The 21,604-nt window shown below is 48.8% G+C and overlaps 6 protein-coding genes across 6 annotated transcripts; 4 read left to right on the top strand and 2 right to left on the bottom strand.

The window, feature by feature from the left end:
* Positions 1-46: 46 nt before the first annotated feature.
* LOC101758492 (hordoindoline-A-like) lies at positions 47-744 on the top strand. The gene has a single exon (XM_004963284.3). It carries the CDS (start codon positions 175-177, stop codon positions 688-690), a length of 516 nt encoding a protein of 171 aa, XP_004963341.1. The 5' UTR covers positions 47-174; the 3' UTR covers positions 691-744.
* LOC101758900 (HIPL1 protein) lies at positions 718-4,821 on the bottom strand. Its single transcript, XM_004963285.4, has 7 exons — positions 4,479-4,821; positions 4,251-4,417; positions 2,973-3,764; positions 2,664-2,877; positions 1,915-2,093; positions 1,484-1,725; positions 718-1,341 (listed from the first exon to the last, which is right to left on the bottom strand). Exons 1-7 carry the CDS (start codon positions 4,735-4,737, stop codon positions 945-947), a joined length of 2,250 nt encoding a protein of 749 aa, XP_004963342.1. The 5' UTR covers positions 4,738-4,821; the 3' UTR covers positions 718-944.
* A 1,991-nt stretch (positions 4,822-6,812) lies between these two features.
* Positions 6,813-8,028, top strand: LOC101766487 (AAA-ATPase At3g28580-like). Its single transcript, XM_022825330.1, is given in 4 exon segments — positions 6,813-7,307; positions 7,309-7,473; positions 7,476-7,584; positions 8,024-8,028. Coding segments are annotated over 4 exon segments (753 nt in total). The 5' UTR covers positions 6,813-6,833.
* A 1,797-nt stretch (positions 8,029-9,825) lies between these two features.
* On the top strand, positions 9,826-11,643 carry LOC101758077 (AAA-ATPase At3g28580). Its single transcript, XM_004963283.3, has one exon. The coding sequence runs from the start codon at positions 9,882-9,884 to the stop codon at positions 11,472-11,474; it is 1,593 nt and encodes a 530-aa protein (XP_004963340.1). The 5' UTR covers positions 9,826-9,881; the 3' UTR covers positions 11,475-11,643.
* A 3,586-nt stretch (positions 11,644-15,229) lies between these two features.
* Positions 15,230-17,021, top strand: LOC101757670 (AAA-ATPase ASD, mitochondrial). Its single transcript, XM_012844889.3, has one exon. The coding sequence runs from the start codon at positions 15,271-15,273 to the stop codon at positions 16,768-16,770; it is 1,500 nt and encodes a 499-aa protein (XP_012700343.1). The 5' UTR covers positions 15,230-15,270; the 3' UTR covers positions 16,771-17,021.
* Positions 17,022-18,457: 1,436 nt separating this feature from the next.
* Positions 18,458-21,002, bottom strand: LOC101757271 (protein NUCLEAR FUSION DEFECTIVE 4). The gene is made up of 2 exons (XM_004963282.4): positions 20,421-21,002; positions 18,458-19,722 (listed from the first exon to the last, which is right to left on the bottom strand). Exons 1-2 carry the CDS (start codon positions 20,865-20,867, stop codon positions 18,568-18,570), a joined length of 1,602 nt encoding a protein of 533 aa, XP_004963339.1. The 5' UTR covers positions 20,868-21,002; the 3' UTR covers positions 18,458-18,567.
* Between the last annotated feature and the right edge of the window lie 602 nt (positions 21,003-21,604).

Here is a 21,604-nt window from a genome sequence, read left to right as displayed (position 1 = left end):
CCAAGGTGGTTCTGATGATGATCATTCAACCATCACCATTTGCACTGACACCTGGCATAAGGGCCAAGCAGTTCATGATCATGTACAATGTATACAGACGATAGAAGCAAGTGCTTGCTGAAAAAAACCATCAAAAGGTAGCCTCATCTCATCTCACCTTTGTCTTGTCTTTGTATGCATCTTCACCCTGAAGGCCTGAACAGAAACACACAACCCCCTCGTCGCTTGCTGATTCAGCAATACAGCATGGGCAACATGAGGAAGACCTCCTTCCTCCTCGCGCTCCTCGCCCTCGCCAGTTCGATCATCGGCGCCGCACACGCACAGGTGGAGGAGAAGCAGTGCCAGGAAGGGCAGACCATGGACGCGTGCAGGGACTACCTGAAGCAGCAGTGCACGGCGTCGGCGATGCCCATCACCTGGCCCTGGAAATGGCGGATGAGCAGCTGCCGGCGGCTGCGGCTGCGCTGCTGCGAGCAGCTGGAGCAGATGCCACCCAGCTGCAGGTGCAGGGCGATCCGCAGCACGGTCGAGGAGCTGCAGCGCGGCGGTCTGCCGGGCTCCGATCATCATCAGATGATGAGCAAGGTGATGGAGATGGCAAAGACCCTGCCCTCCATCTGCAACATGGACCCAAGCTACTGCAGCAGCATCCCCACCAGGAACTGCAGATCACCCTATGTGGTGTGATCATGGAATAAAGTCTCCAGTGACATATATACATGAATAAAGTTAATTTCACCCTTCTCTGTTTTCCTTGCAAACAACTGAACACCCTAGAGCAACCTGCAGGTTTTACCATAGTCGATCAGGCTGACACTCATATGCTATACATGTATATCACAGAGGATCCCTAGCTGAAACATTATTATTTCGATTTCTTCCTAACGTATGGAACGTACCATCCATCCATAATCCTTGCACATGACTGACTCAGCAGGATTCTATCTCATCAAAACCCAAAACATTATAATAGACAGCAAGAGCACTCCCATCTGGTTGCCCAGTGCTGTGGCTGGTGCCTTCGATGAAGGACCAGCAGGCGTCGTCCCATTTTTCGTCGCGGGTTTCTCCGTTGGGCAAGTATAACTGCAGAGGCTGGGCCTGACGACTCGGTAGACGCCTTTGCTCGCCAGCACATAGATGTCCTTGCTGTTGTCCTCACCAAAGGAGTATACGTAGCCAAGCGACGGGAGAGGGCTCCCAGCAGCTGTGTCACAGGGTATTGGAGAATCCTTGGAGCAGCTGAAGGGAATCAGATTGGAGGTGTAGTTCCCGCTGCTCTCCGGGGTCTCTGTGCCGGTCCACATGGCGGAAGCATACAGGTCGCCGTACAAGTACCTGAAAACACATTAACAGATACACCTTAAAAGTGAAGTTTCAACTTTCAAGGATTGAGCTGCACAAAAGGAGTCCCAGATGAACACAAGCCTATCTATGCATTGAGATAGTAATATTTTGGATGAGCGATGATTGATTATACCTTCCATACAAGCAGGGATCAGCGGACCCTCTATAGACATAACCTCCCATGATTGATGCGGATCCAATGTTCTTATTCACATCAGAATGGCTGTAACCCATGATAGGAGGGATGGCGTTTATGGAGTCGAGTGACGTGTTCCCTCCAGGTGCCCATGCTGGATGGTAAACAAGTGGACCCTCGAGCGCACGCCATCCGTAGTTTCCACCTTTCGAGATCAAATCTACCTCTTCATATTGATCCTACACGGTTAAGGTCCAAACTCAAATTAACTGTTGTTTTCAAACAAAGTACGCATATTCAGTTCCCTAACGATGACTATAAGCAACGAATCCCTAAGCCTGAGCACGCAGGGGTTTTAAACTAACGAAGCAACTCAAAATTAGCAGCTGGCAAGTTAAACATTGACTACATATGGTCTTGAATGGTACCTGCCCAACATCTCCACAGTAGAAGTAAGAAGGCCTCTCAGAATCAAAGCTGCATCTCCACGGATTTCTAAGACCCAATGCCCAAATTTCTGGTTGTAACTCGCTATCATCAGCATATGGGTTATCTTTTGGAATAGAATAATTCCCCCATAAACTTGTGTTACTGATTTCACTCGCTCCTGAAAAGTGAATAAAAAAACAGAAATCTTAGAACAAAATTGTCAGATCATGTTCATGATGCTGCTCTTGATACCCAAAAAAGAAAAAAAATTGTGATGGAATGCAAAAGTAACCAATTAGCCATAATTTATAGGCTGAATTGTTGCAGTACAAGTGACAAATGCCTCCAAGATTTTATAACCTCAACCTTCTGACTAGAGTTAAATACGAAAGATAGCTAATAATGCTGCCAATCAGAAGATCCTAGTCTCATCTAGCATCTTTGACTAATCCTAATACTAAAAGCCAAAAATAGATGCATCATTGGAATAGACTCACACTCCCACTGGAGGTGATGGTTGCGTTTGGTGGCTAGGACCCAGGAATACCATTTTGTCCTTTAGTGCTGATGCCAAAGTTTTCATGTAAACTAACTAAGAGGAAACCCAGGAGCAGTTTATGGAGATGTAACCATGGAAGCCGAAGGGGCTAACGGAGAGTGGTAAAAGTTGGAATTCTAATTTGAGCAAAGCAACAAAGAATATCAATTTGAATAAGAAGGCAAACGGCATAAAGGCTCGAAGACTTACTCGGTGTATTGTCGATGTCAAGCCTCATAATTTTGCCCAAAAGTGACTTCTTGTTCTGAGCGAAATTAAAAGGATCTCCCTTTCCTCCACCATCCCCCATCATGAGGTAGAGGTATCCATCAGGTCCAAAGAGTACCTGGCCTCCATGTTGAGATGTATAAGGTAGCCCCATGGTAAAAATCCTTCTAACTTCAGATGGATCAGCAGACGTTGCCTAACAGAAAACGGTTAAAGAATAATGTGAGCGGATGAGGTTCAGGGAATACCAAGACAAGACATGAATGGAAGAGCATGTTGAGCTTAGCGAACCTCAGAAACATTTGCCGAGGACCCTTTGGCTGAATATTCTGATACAACCACTTGATACTGGCATGGTTGAGCACCATTGTCGGTACCGAGCTTTGTGGGATCACAGCCCACATCAGAATTGCAAGAGCATCTTCCCGTACAGCTGGGCGACTTTGTCCTATCACAGTTGTAAGAGGCAAAGAAACGGCCATTGGTTGCAAAGTCCGGATGGAACGCCATACCCATGAGTCCAAAGGCTGAATCAAAGTGCACCTGATCAGTCAGATCAGCGAATGGGCTTGCTTCTTCGAATTGCAGGGAACCCCCCGATCCCTGCTCAGGTACAGTTGCCAGCCATATCTTGCCAGCTTGGCTGCCCAAGAAAACCCTATTTGATCCATCAGGGTGAGGAGCCATGTTAAGGTAGGATCCGTCACCAATCCTCTCCAGGCATATCCCTTTAGGAGCGGGCGAAGGCTGTGTGGCGTTGAATGAAACCGTGTTGCCACTAAAGCATACGGACTGATCACTGGGCGCACCACCAAAAGAGGTACAGAAGTCATTTTCAGACTGCCAGGCATCAGTAAGCTTCGACGATGAGCTTGGAGGCGGTGCACTGCCTTGCAGGGGAGGTTGAAAGGGAGAGTTCGTTATCTTGACATCCTTGCAAGTTTCCCAGACAAGCTTGCAGTAGTCCTGAGTGGTTTCCTTGGACTGAGCAGAAGTTGCTGAGGAGGTGGAGTTGCAGAGGAAGGGAATCGTCCGAATCTTTGGCCCGGCGTCGAACAAGTCAGCAGAATATGGACTGCATTTCTGCAAGGGGAGTTGTTCAATTCAATCCAGTGTATTGACATCTAAATATCTTTTGCCCCCCTTTTCCCCTTTGAGTGAGACATCTAAATTTCAGTTGCGGAGGGTATTGGCAACCAAACTCAATTAATCGGAAAGATGCTACGCTACCCAGAATTGTACAGTACTCTTAGGTAGTTTTGTGTATGATACTGCTGAAGTATTTATTTTTCATTTCAGTTAATTTTATAGCAACCATTTTGCACTCAGCAAAGTTCTTTTTGTGAAGTAAGTATGTCATTTCCGCGGTAAAAAATCTGTTAATTGCCACTAGGTGCGAAGGTGACTAATAGCAGCATCAGCAAGGGGCAAAGTAACAAATCCAACTGAAGAGAAACCTCCTAGTAGTAAATAAAAAGAAGGGCGGTTTGCGTGACGCTGTAAATAAAAGTAAAAGTAGCGAGCTAGGGACAAGAATAGGAGAGGAGTAGGAGGAGGAGGGATGCTCACAGCGCAGAGGATGGACTTGAGGAGGGCGGCGCAGGCGGCGTCGGAGACTTTCATGGCGTCGAACTGGGCGCTGAGCGCGGCGTCAGCAGCGGCGTCGCAGCAGCTGCTGCTGTTGGCGGGGGCGGAGGCGCAGAATTTGAGCGTGGTGTTGAGCAGCACCGGCGCCTCTGCAATCCATAACTGTTGAGCAGGCGAAGAAGAAAAAGGAGAAGAAGTAAAAGAACTGACTTGCGTCGGTGCATAGCGGGAAGGCGAGGCAGGCAGGGAGGAGGCTCAGCAGGAGCGCGCAGATGGCGGCGCTAGGCCGCATCTCCATCGCTTGCCGGCTGGGCTGCCGGCGAAGAAGAGATGGGATCGATCTGCCTTGCCTCTCGCTGGCTCCAGGGTGCAGTGCAGAGTGCAGACAGACTGAACAGTCTACTCTGTGCTCTCCCCCGTCGGGGTTGGGTTGGATTGGAACTGCAACTGAATATATAATTTGGATCATTAGACACGTACGACCACAGCTACACAAACCAAGAGCATTTCTACTACTGTACTAGTATCATATTGTAATGTCAAGTTGGATTGGAATGGGTTGGTGGGAACGCAGCAGCATTGAGCTGCCTACCCCAAGGAGGTGGTATGTGTAGGAGATGGTTGGGAAGTGGATTGAGCATCAGGCCGCCGATCCGCACACTGTATGTTCAGGTCCGTTTGGTTATTTTTATCACGTGTCACATCGAATATTTAGATACTAATTAGAAGTATTAAATGTAGACTATTTACAAAACTCATTATATAAGTGGAGGCTAAACGACGAGACGAATCTATTAATCCTAATTAAGCCTAATTAATCCATCATTAGCAAATATTTACGGTAGCAATACATTGTCAAATCATGAACTAATTAGGCTTAATAGATTCGTCTCGTTGTTTAGCCTCCACTTATGTAATAGGTTTTGTAAATAGTCTACGTTTAATACTTCTAATTAGTATCTAAACACGGGTGCTAAAAATAAGCAAACAAACCATACCAGGCCTTAATCTCTCTCTCCTAATCTTCCATACACACACAGACAGGTACGAGTACTTTAAGGTCAGTCTCAAGTTTTACGGGATTTAAATTTTATACTGTATTAGTAATTTTGCTAACTTGGCAAGATTATTTATGAGGAGAGTTTCATCAGATATGAGAGGAGTTTTATTCCTATGACACTTCACTAGTACAATTACCTATTCTCAATCTTGATAACTGTGCAATGAAATTGTGTCCTGAGACTGACCTAAGACAAATCAAACTTTCATGTGTACAGGTGGTATCCACCAATTGGATTTCAACAACGACTTTTAGCTTCGTCTTACATGTGCCGCCGTGCAAACGAGACAAATTGACGGTGAAGGATATGGATCGGATCGGATGCCGTTCGTTTTTTTTTTCTAACAAAACCAGAGGTACGGATCGGTTGCCGTTGACAAAATGAGAGGCTGAAAAGGAGGTGATTGGAACTCAATGCCAAGGCAGCCAACAGTTGATAGATGTTCCGTTGGTGGTTGGCCGCCAACCGTTAATACTCCAAGTTGACATCTCTCTATGGTTCTTGATGGCCCGCCCGACTGCAGGATGGTTTAGCACAGTTATTGAATTGGTTTGTGTTACCACTGTGCTGCACTGCATGCACCTGTAGTCTATATGTTTATCTTACTACAATAATTCTCAGAGAGCTCAACAGCTTCATTTGGCACTACTGAAGAAATCGTTTCTAGTACCGGCTCGTATAGTACACCGATACTGGCAGGAGAGGGTCCTTTGAGTACCGATTAAAATAACCGGTATTAAAGGGTACCCTACTAACCGGTACCAAAAGCTTGCCCCACGGCGCGTAGGGACAACCTAATTAGTATCGGTTGGTCTTCCTAACTGGTATTAAAAGATTGTAGTGTAGGATTCTCGATATATTGCTAAATTAAAAGATTGTCGAATGGCCAAGTCATGCAACCTCATCATATCAGATCGTATCACTTCGTACCAAATTACTAATCATTTTAGCTACTCCCTCGTCAAATCACTGATTCACTCACTACCGGCACCAGCAGCAATGAGCGACGCCGGATAAGATTAACAATTTGGGCTGGGCTTGACTGCCGATTTGATTTGATTCTTTCCTTTCTGGCACTTGTCGCCTTGTTTCATTGATCTTGAGACGTCGTAATAAACAGGCTGTGCCTGTCAGTTGACAATAGATTATGCATGCAGCTCAGTCAACTGGGCCTCTGATGAAAGGAAATACGTAATAAGCACGGCCCAATTTATTATGCACCTACACCACCCAACTAACCTCAAACTGGGCCGTAACCCATAATCACTCTATGGGCCTTGTTTGACATGTGGTTCATGCATGCAGACTGCAGTGACCCATCCTTTTCTAAACACTGCCCTGGTGTTAAATCAAAAATGAATAGTAGTTTGGAATGGGGCCGCAGCGAGGCCTACGTAGCCGCCGAGGCCTACCTCAGCGCCCCCTGCGCCGACCGCGCCGACCTCCCCGACGGCCCCGCGTCTGGAAGTTGCTGGGCCACCCATCCACCTTCGCCACGCTCGCCATGGACCCGGACAGGAAGCAGGAGATCGTCGACGACCTCGACATGTTCCGCGACGGCAAGGACTACTACGCGTCCGTGGGCAAGGCCTGGAAGCGCGGCTACCTGCTCTTCGGACCCCCGCGCACCGGCAAGTCCACCATGATCGCCGCCATGGCCAACTACCTAGACTACGACATCTACGACCTCGAGCTCACGGCCGTCAAGAACAACACCGAGCTGCGAAGGCTCTTCATCGAGACCACCGGCAAGTCCATCATCGTCATCGAGGACATCGACTGCTCCATCGACCTCACCGGCAAGCGCAACAAGAACAACAAGAAGAAGGACAAGAACAAGAAGATGCCGTGGGAGGAGGAGGACGACAAGGTCACCCTCTCGGGGCTGCTCAACTTCATTGACGGCCTTTGGTCGGCGCGCGGCGGCGCGCGCATCATCACCATCTTCACCACCAACCACAAGGACAAGCTGGACCCGGCCGGCGCTGATCCACATCGAGATGTCCTACTGCTGCTTCCAGGCCTTGAAGGTGCTCGCCAAGAACTACCTGGGCGTGGCCGACCACGAGCTCTTCGGCGAGGTCCGGCGGCTGCTGGAGGAGGTCAACATGACTCCGGCGGACGTGGCGAAGAACTTGATGCCCAATTGCCCAGGTCCAAGAACAGGGACGTGGATGCCTGCCTTGCCAAGCTTGTTAAGGCGCTCAACGACGCCAAGGACGCGGCATTGGCCGAACCACTACTGGCCTTAGGGGGTGTTTGGGAAACACCTGTTAAAGTTTAACACCTGTCACATCGGATGTTTGGATGCTAATTAGGAGTAGTAAATATAAGCTAATTACAAAACTAATTGCACAGATGGAGTATAATTCGCGAGACGAATCTATTAAGCCTAATTAGTCCATGATTTGACAATGTGGTGCTACAGTAACCATTTGCTAATGATGGATTAATTAGGCTTAATAGATTCGTCTCGCGAATTAGCACAAGGTTCTGCAATTAGTTTTATAATTAGCTCATGTTTAGTCCTCCTAATTAGCATCCGAACATCCGATGTGACACTGTTAAAGTTTAGCACCTCGTATCCAAACAGCCCCTTAGTATGAACGAGGACGAGGAGGGAACAATTGATGAACTCTGTATATATACCTTCCAACCTTAGTATGAACTAGATCTGTTTTTATTTTTATTCAGAGTAATAAGAGTAGTCTAAAACTAACACTAGCAACATATCAAGGAGTAGTGTGTATGGATATATGACCGGCACAGGTAGCATATGCATGAATGATTACGCAGGCAGCATGCATGCATGATATCAGGCTAGGAATTGTGGTTACCTCTGCTAGACATCATCATCAGAGTAAACAATAATCTACAAGAAAAAATTAACAACAATGTATGCTCTATATATACTAGCTAGTACGTATTACAGGCAGCTTGTATTGCACGCGTACATCACCATCGTCTAGTCATGTATCAATGACGCATGCATTTAGGTGGCTTAATCATCTTCAAAGCAAATTCTTGCTTTGTCATCCCCTCGTCCGGTTACTTTTTCATTATTCACGCGAGATTGATGGATCGTCGTCATCAATGGCGGCGACAGCAGCTCTCCCTCTCCCTCACCTGCTCCTGACGACGACGAGGCGACGGTAAACAACAGCTAGCCGTTGACTCCATGATCGATGACTGTACGTCATGCATCTGTCGACCGCCGGTCGTCGTACGGCGAACTTGATCGACCACTCCTGCTGCTGCTGGATGACCATCTTATCTCCAAGCTTAGCTAGCCGGACAGCTGCTGGACGACCACACAACACATGGTTGCATGTACTAGTTGTGTACGTGTCAGTAATCAGCATGCATGAGGAATCGTATTCTATGATGCCTCCTGCCATGCATGATGCATGTGAATGCTGATTCTTGCCCCGTCCGTTCGAACTTTGATGATGCTACGGTGGTAGACTGCTCATTTGGGCGGTTTTCAATTTGAAAGCATGCAAATTCTGCCTTTAATTTGGTCCAACAACGGCGACATGGTCACTGCTCAGGATCCTTTGAGTACGAGAGAACTGACCTTCTATCCAACTGCTTTTGTTCCGTTGACCTTAGTTCTGGATAAAAAAATGACGCATCGAAGACCATCCATAAAAGTGGCTTTAGTCTCAGTTGTAAAGACTAATCGGGACTAAAGCCCCATCTTTAGTCCTGATAGTAATGGCTCAAAAATCTGATACTGACGGTGGGAGCTTTTGTCCTGGTTGGAAATTCCAACCGGGACAAAAAACCTCCCTTTTATCCCGGTTGGTAATTCGAACCGGAACAAATAATTTAGTCCCGACTAGAAATTCCAACCGGGATAAAAGGAGCCTTTTGTCTCGCTTGGAATTTCCAATTGGGACTAATCTCACGCGCGCCATCCTTCCCCCCACCCACTCTCCAACATAATATATTCTTTCCTTATCCTCACACCGGTGCATCCTCCATCTCCACCGACGGCCCCTCCCCACCTTCTCTTCCTCTCCTGTGCGCCCATCTCCTCCATTAGTACTGGCACCCCCTCCCCTCCTTCTGCTGCCCCTCCCCCTCTGCTGCCCCTCCCCTTCCCCCTCTGCTCGCCCCTGACTGACAGTGAGGAGCGGCAACAGGGTGAGGGTGGGTGGCAGTCGAGCGGGGGAGTGGCGTGTGGGTGGGCGGTAGCGGGCTGGGTGGCACGGGTGGCCAGCGGGCGTGGGATGTTTTTTTTATTTTTTTTAAAACTTTTATTACCAACCGGGACTAAAGGGGATCTTTAATCTCGAGTGGATGACCCGAAACTAAAGGATCCTTTTGACTTAAAAAATTAATCCGAGTTGAGCATTGGAGAGATATGACTCTTCCAATCGAAAATAATGCTTAGTTTTCTAGTAATATTTCCTTTTTTATCCATACCAGCCATCCGTTGACTCCAAGTCAAGCAGCTATACTAGTATGTCTATATATGCTAACGAACTCACAGCAGCAGTAAGAGAGATGAAACAGTGAATGCTCAAGCTGACTAGGAAGCCAAGCCATGGCGTGGGTGGACAAGTGGACCGGCTTGGGGTCGGCGCTGGCGAGCTTCCTCTTCCTCTGGTCCGTGGTGCAAAGCCACCTCCCCGCCGCCTTCCACCACCGCCTCTCCACCTGGGGCACCAACCTCGCCTCCTGCTTTAGCCCCTACCTCCACATCACCATCTCCGAGTACGGCGCCGAGCGCTTCAGCCGCACCGACTTGTTCCTCGCCGTCGAGGCCTACCTCTCCGACGCCTGCGCCCGCCGCGCCCGCAGGCTCCGGGCCGAGCTCGGCAAGGACAGCAGCAACCTCCAGGTCTCCGTCGACGACAACGACGAGGTCACCGACACCTTCAGCGGAGCCAAGCTCTGGTGGTACGCCGCCAAGAACCTCCCCAAGTCCCAGGTCATCAGCTTCTACCCCGGCGAGGAAGAGCGCCGCTTCTACCAGCTCGTCTTCCACAGGCGCCACCGCGACCTCGTCGTCGCCTCCTACCTGCCCTACGTCCTCGCCGAGGGCCGCGCCGTCACCGTCCGAAACCGCGAGCGCCGCCTCTTCACCAACAACCCCAGCAGCAGCTGGAACCCCTACCGCACCAGGAACGGCGTCTGGAGCCACGTCCCGTTCGAGCACCCGGCCACGTTCGCCACGCTCGCCATGGACCCAGCCGACAAGGAGGCCATCGTCGACGACCTCGAGGCGTTCCGCGAGGCCAAGGACTACTACGCCAAGGTCGGCAAGCCATGGAAGCGCGGCTACCTGCTGTATGGCCCCCCGGGCACCGGCAAGTCCACCATGATCGCCGCCATGGCCAACTACCTCGACTACGACGTCTACGACCTGGAGCTCACGGCGGTGAAGAACAACACCGAGTTGCGCAAGCTCTTCATCGAGACCACCGGCAAGTCCATCATCGTCATCGAGGACATCGACTGCTCCGTCGACCTCACCGGCAAGCGCAAGGACAAGAAGAAGAAGCCCGACGACGGTGACGGCAGCGACGACAAACCCAAGCTGCCGGTGGATCCCGACAAGGACGACAGCACCAAGGTCACGCTCTCCGGGCTGCTCAACTTCATCGACGGCCTCTGGTCGGCGTGCGGAGGCGAGCGCATCATCATCTTCACCACCAACCACAAGGAGAAGCTGGACCAGGCGCTGATCCGGCGAGGCCGGATGGACAAGCACATCGAGATGTCCTACTGCAGCTTCGAGGCCTTCAAGGTGCTCGCCAAAAACTACCTGGATATCACCGAGCACGACCTCTTCGGCGAGGTTCGGCGGCTGCTGGAGGAGACGCAGATGTCGCCGGCGGACGTGGCCGAGAACCTGATGCCCATGTCCAAGAAGAAGAAGAGGGACACCGACGCATGCCTGGCGGCTCTAGTGGAAGCTCTGAACAAGGCCAAGGAGGAGGCGGCCGCCGCAAAGGCGAAAGAGGAAGCGGAGGCCAAGGAGAAGGCGGAGGCGGAGGCAAAGGAAGCCAAGGAGAAGGCGGCGAAGGAAGCCAAAGGAGAAGAAGACAAAGGGAAGGGCAAAACGTCATTGTCCACTGAAGCCGAGATGAGCAATGGTGACACAAAAGGATCGGATGCGACAAATGACAACTAATGAAGGTAGTGAGCTTGTTTATTAGTGATGGAGAAGTCTTAATTCAATAACGCAGTGACCTTTCGTACCCAACATGGGATCTTCCTTGTGTTTTGGTTTGAGGTCACGTGCTTTGTAAACTTATCTTACTTTTTCTTAATGAAATAATCTCTCCATTCCAAATTATAAATCGTTTTGACATTTTAAGGCTCATAGATTTTATTATGCATCTAGACATATTATCTATCTAGAACTTAGAAAAAGCTAAAACAACCTATAATTTGAAACGGAGGGAGTACTTGCTAGCCAAGTTTTTAGGGAAAAAATATGTGATCCATTCATGGTCAATCAACCAATCCAGGAGTCTAGCTTTTTGTCATTTTTCTGTGTTCTGACGCCGATCGTCTCAAACCTTAGGGTTCACCGTTTAGCCTAGTATAAGGTCGATCTGGCTGTCGGATGCGCTACACCTACAAGGTCGTCAATGCTAGTTGTTATGTACTGTTTATGAAATTTCATTTCCAGTAACCTTGTGAACATTCCTCTTCTCTAACTTTTGTATTGCGGAGTGTTGTGTAATATCATTAAAGTTATACGAGTTTTTGCCGCATCTTCTAATGAAAAATGTGCATGTATCAAAAGAGAGGAGACACTGAGCATGCGGAGCTAAACAAACATAGGTGGCAGATGTGGAAGCAAGTTGGAAAGTAGCCAGTTCTATATAATCGCAAGTTCCCAATCATGAGCATGTATCAAGTAAATGATGTGCTCCTAATTCCTGCTGCTAGTGCTAAATGCTTCAGCCGGTAGTATTGCCTGCTTGCGCTGAGATGTATTCCTTTCTCAATCCCAAACTCACAAAAGAATGCATAGGAGCCAAACATCAAGACGGCCTAGTGGTAGAGCCTGGTATTGACGGACCAGGATCAATGGGCCCTTTGTGGTGACTTGGATCATCCTGGAAAGGGGATAAGCTAGCCCGACTACTCCAACAGATAGCTACGATCCAGGATGGCGTAGTTACCCGAGAGGGCAACTAATCATATATTGGAAAAGTACTCGAAAGTAGGATTCTTCCAATCTTAGCTGACTAGGATTCATACAAACCGACCTGTAACAATCCTGCCCCTGATATATAAGGTGAAGCACGAACACCTCAAAAGTACAACAACACCAACGCATGGCAATACATCCCACTAGATGTAGAGTATTACGCTACTCTAGCGGTTGAAACCTGTCTAAGTCGTGCCTCACATTTGCCTTCATGTTCCTAATCTCGATGAAGCTCCACTAACCAACCTACTACCTCGAGGTATCCCTCATTAGGTTGCCAGTTTAAATACCGTTTGGTATATGTTTGTTTGACATGAGTTCACAAGGCCATGTTCCCCGTTGTTGTATTCTTGAAAAAAAATATGTTCATGATATACAAACATCAAAATGTGGAAGCAACTTTATTTCCCGCACCATATACATACTGTAAAGCCGATATGTACATATAGGCTAAAGCAATATGGTTCCCATCTCAATCCCAAACTCACCAAAAAAAGGTATGCATATATTTGTTCAGGCTATGTTTGTAAACTTTAGCTCACAAGATGTAAATTGCAGTTCTTGAAAAGATGTATAACTTTATTGACTATCAATTTTAATTTGAAGTTATGTATATGCCAAAATAATCACCCAAAGTCTTGGCTTTGTCAGATCCGTCTAAATTCATATTTTCGGATGTAAAAAACATAAGTATCCTCACATACCAAACATTCACTAGTTAGTAAATTTTTAAGTAGTTGAGGTAGTGAGATAGCTAGGTTGACATCAACAATAGGACTGCCAAGTGGACATTATCAGCGTAGGGCATCATGATGCATATGGCACGCCCGATTAATGTGGTGGCAAAAAGGTAGTAGAGAAAGATGCTCATCGGAAAATATGAAATTTATGAATGTGCATTAGGTGCCGATGCTGGAAGAGTGTAGGCAATAGACAAAGATCAGGGAAGGCTGAAGATAATAAAAAACACGAGAACCATTGGATTTGAGACGACTAGCTCAAAGGCTGAGTGTTGGTGGCCTACAAACGCCCTAGCATGAAATAGACGTGTCCTGATAAATATTATTTCCGACCTATCTGCATTGCATGGATAATTGGATATCAACATGAATAACTTAAATAGATGCAAAAAAGTTCATTTCCAACTCATATAGTGATAAACCATAAATAAACAATATAATGATTTGTGTTAACTAATTACTGCACACAATGATTCTCAACACTTCAATTTTGAGTCCAGACGATCAAGATCCAATCGCTCTCTATTTTTTTTTTGCCCAACCCGGACCTTTCTCTCTATTCTTTCGTCCTCTTTTCAGCTTTCATTTCTTGCCCCACCCTTTTCTTTATCTTTAGCTGTTGACGTTGTTGGATGCATGAATGTCTTGGGTCGTGACACTAAACCATATCTTATAGGATGCAGTTCTAGGTGCACTCTTGTTAATTATAAGACTATAAGACTGGTTTGACTGAGATTATCCACCCAACTAATTCATTAGTTGGTTAGCTGAAATCATATGGGTTGGATCCAACTATGAAGCTATATAGAAAGGTTTTATCCGAGCATTAACTAGCCCCTATTTAGATCCACCCCAACTAAAATTAGGTACCTAACAATTAGTTTGTGGATCCAAATAGATCCTGAAGTAGCGAGCTGAGATAGATGTGGCATGCATGAAAGGGACGACCCATGCCTGCTGTCCAGCGTTTTTGTTTGGAAGATGGAAAAGGTTCCGGCCGGCCGGCATGGCCCAAGACTAGCCTCGAAAAGATTAACACTAGCAACATCAAGTGTGTTGTGTGTATGGCGGGAGATGAGCAGCTGCATGCATGAATCATGACGCAGGCAGCATGATATCTGAATCATGGCGTCAGACTCTAAGTTGTGGTTACGTCTGCTAGACGACGTATTGCATGCAATATATAGTATATTACTTGTTGAGTAAAATTTCATAGGCAATTTGACGATGTCTGAGACTGGACAAAGGTGTCTATGTGTGTGTATGCTACTCCGTTCATTCCAAACTGCAGGTCATTTTAGCTTTTTAAAATTTATAGATATTACTATGCATCTAGACAACTTAGAAAAGCTAAAATGGAGGGAAGGGTACCTTGTCCTACACGCACCATCTAGTAAAACCAAAACAGAGGGAAGGGTACCTTGTACTGCACGCACCATCTAGTAAAGCTAAAACGGAGGGAAGGGTACCTTGTATTGCACGCACCATCTAGTCATGCTAGCTGAGCTGAGACGACCAAATTAATACAAATCAATGACGCATTTGGGCGGCTTCAATTTCAAAGCAAATTCTTCCTTTGCCATCCATCTCGGCCGTCTCCATCTCTCCCGCTCTCACCTGTTCTGCTCTGCTACGAGGATCCTTCCGACGACAAAAGACGACGGCAAACGAACAGCCGTGGAGGCAAAGCTCTCGCATGATGATGACTGTGTATGACTATGACACGCAAGCAGCTATTGGTCATGCATGATGCATGTATATATCCAAGGATGACGCACGCATTTGGGCCGGCCTGGGCGGCCCAATTTGAAAGCATGCATTGAAATACTTACCGCTTTTGCTTTGCAATCAGCCACTAGCTCCGACAATGGCGACAGCTTCATCACCTCACCTGCTCCGATCCTTCCTACGGCGCCCAGCCAGCAGCGGTTGACTCCAAGTCAAGCACATGATGCATGCTGTCTATATAAACTCACAACATGTGAGCAACAAATCATCGATCCCCTGAACTAAAAAAGCTAGCCATGGCGGCTGTGGACAAGTGGACCGGATTTGGGTCGGCGCTGGCGAGCTTCCTCTTCCTCTGGTCCGTGGTGCAGAGACACATCCCCGCCACCCTCACCCTCCGCCTCGCCACCTGGTCCAACAAGCTCGCCTCCTACTTCAACCCCTACCTCGAGGTCACCATCTCCGAGTACGGCGCCGAGCGCTTCCGCCGCAGCGACTTCTACCTAGCCGTCGAGGCCTACCTCTCCGACGCCTGCGCCCGCCGCGCGCGCAAGCTCAGGGCCGAGCTCGGCAAGGACAGCAAGAACCTCCAGGTCTCCGTCGACGACTACGACGAGGTCACCGACACCTTCCACGGCGCCACCATCTGGTGGCACGCCTCCAAGAAGATCGCCAGGTCCAACGTCATCAGCATATACCCCGGCGAGGACGAGCGCCGCTTCTACCGGGTCATCTTCCACAGCCGCCACCGGGACCTCGTCGTCGACTCCTACCTGCCGTTCGTCCTCGAGGAGGGCCGCGCCGTCATCGTCCGCAACCGCGAGCGCCGCCTCTTCACCAACAACCCCAGCAGCAGCTGGAGCTCCTACCGTGGTGGCAAGAAGCAATGGAGCCACGTCCCGTTCGAGCACCCGGCCACGTTCGACACGCTCGCCATGGACCCCGACGACAAGGAGGCCATCATCGACGACCTTGAGGCGTTCCGGGAGGCCAAGGACTACTACACCAAGGTCGGCAAGCCGTGGAAGCGTGGTTACCTGCTGTATGGCCCCCCAGGCACAGGCAAGTCCACCATGATCGCCGCCATGGCCAACTTCCTCGACTACGACGTCTACGACCTGGAGCTCACGGCGGTGAAGAACAACACAGAGCTGCGCAAGCTCTTCATCGAGACCACCGGCAAGTCCATCATCGTCATCGAGGACATCGACTGCTCCGTCGACCTCACCGGCAAGCGCAAGGACAAGAAAGCAGAGAAGAAGACCGACGGAGAGGGCGACGACAAGCCCAAGCTGCCGGTGGATCCCGACAAGGACGACAGCACCAAGGTCACGCTCTCCGGGCTGCTCAACTTCATCGACGGCCTCTGGTCGGCGTGCGGCGGCGAGCGCATCATCATCTTCACCACCAACCACAAGGAGAAGCTGGACCCGGCGCTGATCCGGCGAGGCCGGATGGACAAGCACATCGAGATGTCCTACTGCAGCTTCGAGGCCTTCAAGGTGCTCGCCAAAAACTACCTGGACATCACCGAGCACGACCTCTTCGGCGAGGTCCGGCGGCTGCTCGAGGAGACCCAGATATCGCCGGCGGACGTCGCCGAGAACCTGATGCCCATGTCCAAGAAGAAGAAGAGGGACACCAACGCATGCCTGGCTGCTCTAGTGGAAGCTCTGAACAAGGCCAAGGAGGAGGCGGCCGCCGCAAAGGCGAAAGAGGAAGCGGAGGCCAAGGAGAAGGCGGAGGCGGAGGCAAAGGAAGCCAAGGAGAAGGCGGCGAAGGAAACCAAAGGATAAGAAGACAAAGGGAAGGACAAAACGTCATTGTCCACTGAAGCCAAGATGAGCAACGGTGAGACCAAAGGATCGGAGGTGACAAATGACAAGTAAGGTAGTGATGATCTTGTTTATTAGCTAGTGATGATGGATCGGAGAAGGCTGAATTGAATAATGCAATCACCTTTCGTACCTAAGCCAACATGTGATCCTTTCATGTTCATGGTTAGTCAATCAATCCAGGAGCCTTGCCTAGTGGAACATTTCGACTATCTTGTGTTCTGGCGCCAACCCTCTCAATCCTCAGTAGCACATCAGCTAGTTAGGTCTGTTGTCGGATGTGCTACATTGACAGCTACAGGCACCGGTTCCATCCAACATTTTTTTTCTCGGTTGTCTTTGGACCCAGGACTAAAGGGCTTTTAGTCCCAGGTCAAAAATGAACCACCGACAGGGGAGCTTTAGTCCCGGTTGGAAAGACCAGCCGAGACTAAAGCTCCCCTTTAGTCCCGGTTGTAACGGCTAGTGGGCTGAAAAAATCTGGCAGGGCGTTTTGTCTCGGTTGGTGTTTCCAACCGGGACAAAAGCGCTCTCTCTCCACCGGTGGCAGGCAGCGCTCTTTTATCTTCTCGCACAAGCCTCCTCTCCCTTTCTCCTCGTGCAGCCTCTTTCTCTTCTTCTATCTTCTCTCCTCCTCCTCCTCTCCCTTTAATTTCTTCCGGGCGGAGCGGCGGGTGAGCTGGCGCAGCCGGTGCGGGCGAGCCAGCGCGGGCGGGCGGCCGACTCCCGACGGCAGGCCTGCTAGGGACGGCAGGTCGAGCGGCGGCTGGCGCGGGCGCAGGCGGGCGGGCGGTGCGAGCGGCGCAAGTGGGCGGGTGGCCGGAGCGAGCGGCTATCGGTGCGAGACCTCTTTTTTTTTTTAACTTTTTAATCTAGGTTGGTATTAATAACCGGGACTAAAGGGGATCTTTAGTCCCGGATGAATGACCTGGGACTAAAGAGAGGGACCTTTTATCCCGAATGGTTAGTCGCGATTAGTTTTTCGGGATCTATGTCCCTTACCCACCGGGACTAAAGGTGAGTTTTCCACCAGTGAGGTCTTCACTCGTCAATGCAAGTTGTTACATACTGTATGGAATTTCCTTTCCATGAACATTCGTCTTCTGTAATACCGTACTGTATAATCATCAAAGTTGTACCAGTTTTGGCCGCATCTTCCAATGAAAAATGCGCATATCGAAAAAGAAGACAAATTGAACACGAGGAGATAAACAAACATAGGTGTGAGATGTGGAAGCAAGTTGGACAGAAAACAAACATAGGTGAGATGTGTGCATATAGGCTGCTAAGGCAATATGGTTTTCCCTTTCTCAATCCCAAACTCACAAAAGAATGCTTAGGAGCCAAACATCAGACGGCCTAGTGGTAGAGCCAAGGTATACGTTTGTTCTGACATGAGTTCACAAGACCATGTTGCCCCCAGTGTTGTATTCTTGAAAGGGATATGTTCAGGCTATACAAACATCAAGATGTGGAAGCAATTTTATTTCCTACATCACATACATGCTGTAAGGCCAACATTTACATATATAGGCTAAGGCAACATGGTTCCCCATCTCAATCGCAAACTCACGAAAAAAAAGGTACAAATATGTTTGTTCAGGCTACGTTTGTCATAGTTCACAAGACCATCCCCTCACCCTCCCTGTGTCTGTAATCTGTATTCTTGAAAGGTAAATATGTTCAGGCATACAAACGATGGCATCGATACACTAGCAAAAACTGTGAATAGAGTTTAGGTTGTTACATGTGCACGTCTCATTTGTCAAGGAAAGACTGCAACCTTGCATATACAACCCGCCTATAGAACTTCCTTGTTCTGACGAACAACACGAATGCAACAACAGACCCAAACACGCACACACAGGCCATGATCATAAAAGACAGTGCAAAACAGTGCTTACCGTGGCAGCCATGCTCATGAGGTGTCGACTCCATGTCGTATATGTATCCCACAACCCGAACCGAGAGGATGTAAGACCCAACGGGGCTTGCAACGGCCACCATGTTGAAGATGGTGCCAAAATGGTTCAACCCGAAGATCTCAGACGTTATGCTTGGCATAAGAGCCCACTGGCACCCATAGCACAGGCCAACGAGCACCGAGCCAATGTAGAGCGATGCAGGAAGACCGGAGGAGATGATGCCATGACCCACACTCATGATCAATAGCGTGGCACCTATGAAGAATGGCCTGCCGACTCCTCGCAGGCGAAGGAAATGATCGGAGATGAAGCCTGCACCAAACCTCCCTGAGAAGTTCCAGATGCTCCAAAGTGACACTAGTGTGCTGGTCTCCTTGTTTGTGTAGCCAAGGGAGCCGCCGATCTGGCTGATATTGTTCACCGTGGCTAGACCCGATCCCATCCCGCAAGCCATTGCTAGAAAGAGCAACCAGAAGTTGAGTTTTCCCATGGCCTGTAGCACATTCAGGTTTTCTTTGCCTGCAGACAGGTCTTGGTTAGACCCCAAAAGTGCAGTACTTGAGCTGGCACTTTCAGAACCCTCTGCTACCTCTTCCCGGAGTAATCCAATTCTTTGTTCTGAAGAAGTTGGTTCTTCATGTTGTATTGATTCTAGCTTCTGGGCCTTTACAGCAACGGCTACTGGAGATAAGGCTAGCAGCAGGAGTATCACAAAACAAACAGTCTGCGCAGCTGAACTTATCATGAACACTTGATCACAGATTATGATGATCATTAGGTAAACGGCAACAGTAACGGCGATAAGAGAGAAAGCATCTAGGAACTTCTTGTTGTACCGTTCATGCGTGCTGTGGACGTCGACAAAAGACATGAGCATCACCGCGATGGTTGTGGGCAAAATTGCCAGCATCAGTATGAACGCGGTAGGATCAATGTGGAGAGTGCGGTATATTTGGACTAGTATCGCCCCACTTAGGCCTAGAAAACCCTGTTGCGAAAGTACAAAAATTGAATTCAGGTTAGTTGGGGGAGAGAATAGTGCTAGCATCAGTATGGAAGTGCTTGGATCAATAAGAATTTTCTGTACTGGAACAGAGCAGAATATGATGCACTTGGGTCAAGTAATCAACAACATTCGGATTTGGTAACCTATACATGCTATAAGGTCACAACAGTGAACCTAAGAAACAAAAGCTCCATAACAGTGAACTTCTGTCAATAAACGAACTACCTGGTATACATGCTACATGGTCAAAGTAAAATTCACTCCATGTAATATTGCCCCTTTGTTTCCAATATATCCTCTGCTGTTGGAGTAAGACAATCAGTTTTTCTGATAAGATGGCTTTGAAATTCCATTCTGGGACTGTAATCAGTAGGGGGAATTTTTTTCCCCTCCTGTTGCATCAAAAAAAAAACATCCTAGACAATAGCAATAGATAATAAGATGAAAAGAGCCCAAATTACAGGTTTATGAGAAAATTGCAAAAAAAAAATCTAGAGAAACGATACAATCTCTGTGATGATTCGATCAATTTCAGGGCTGGAGTAGAGAGGAACAAACAGCATAGTGGGGTACCATTAACAGGTCAACGGCCCCTCAGTGCGTGAACTGAAACATGGCCTTGGGGACGAGACGACTGAGCAGAGCAAAAGCAAAGAAGCAGAGGGGAAGAAATGGCGTGCCTTCATGATGCCGATGACCGTGCCTCGGCGATCGGGGAAGTTCTCGACGGCGCAGACTACGTCGGCGGTGTTGAAGAAGGTCTGCGCCTGCGCGGCGAGCAGCATGTAGGCGCACATGAGCGGGAGCGGCGCGTGCGCGATCCCGGCGACGGCGAGCCACATGGGGATGTAGCCGGCGGCGCAGAGGAGGGCGCCAGCGAGGAGTACGAGCCAGGGGCGGCGCCTTCCCGCGGGCGCCCATGCGGCGAGGAAGCCCGAGAGGACGCCGGCGTTGGCGCCGATGTCCTTGAAGAAGGCGACGGCGTCGAGCGCGGACTGGTCGTAGCGCTGGGAGGCCTTGAGCGCCGGCGAGTAGACGCCGAAGCAGTAGGAGCTCCCGGCGCAGCACTGGATGAGCGCGCTGGCGGCCAGCGCCGACCAGCGCGTCCGCGCCCGTGGCGTCGCCATCGCCGGCGGCCGGACCTGCCTGATTGGATGGTTGGTTCTGTCTCCTCTTTTTTTTCTGTTATAATAGGAAAAAATTGGAATCGGAAGGGGATTGGAATTGTCTCTTCTTTTCGCCGCCTCCTTTCTGGGTGTGATTCGTTTTCCTTTCGTCTGAGGATGTGCCGGCGTCATCCATCACCTCTGCCTGCGTGGCTGCCGCGCATCGGTCGTCACCACGTCCACGTCTCCGATTTTCCTGACACACGACAGCCGACGCAAAATGTAGGTGGTTTTACCTCCTTCCTCCGTTCCAAAATATTATTCGATTTCATTTTTCTAAATATATATCTAGATACCTATGCACTAAAAAACTAAAATGAATAATAATTTAAGACTCCCTCTTCGATTTTATTTTCCTAAATATATATCTAGATACCTACGCAATAAAAAACTAAAATGAATAGTAATTTAAGATTGAGGGAGTACATAAATTTTGCTAGATGCTTAAATATAGGGTTATATCTAGATGATTAAATATATAGAGAAATCTTTACATCTAGAAAAGCCAAAACAACCTAAATTTTGCATGTGCGTTTTAATCTCTATATGGTTACACGAACTGCGACATCTCTTTTCTTTCTTTCTTGATTTCATATATGCTCAGGCACTATGCTCAGACATCTCTTTTGGGCCTAATAAAGCCCAAGGTTGCACGGGGACTCAGCCCGTTTGCTGCTGCTTGCTGAGGTCTGGATGCT

This window comes from Setaria italica, chromosome III, assembly GCF_000263155.2.
Source record: "Setaria italica strain Yugu1 chromosome III, Setaria_italica_v2.0, whole genome shotgun sequence".
NCBI lineage: Eukaryota > Viridiplantae > Streptophyta > Magnoliopsida > Poales > Poaceae > Setaria > Setaria italica.
This window is presented reverse-complemented; position numbering and strand designations above follow the sequence as displayed.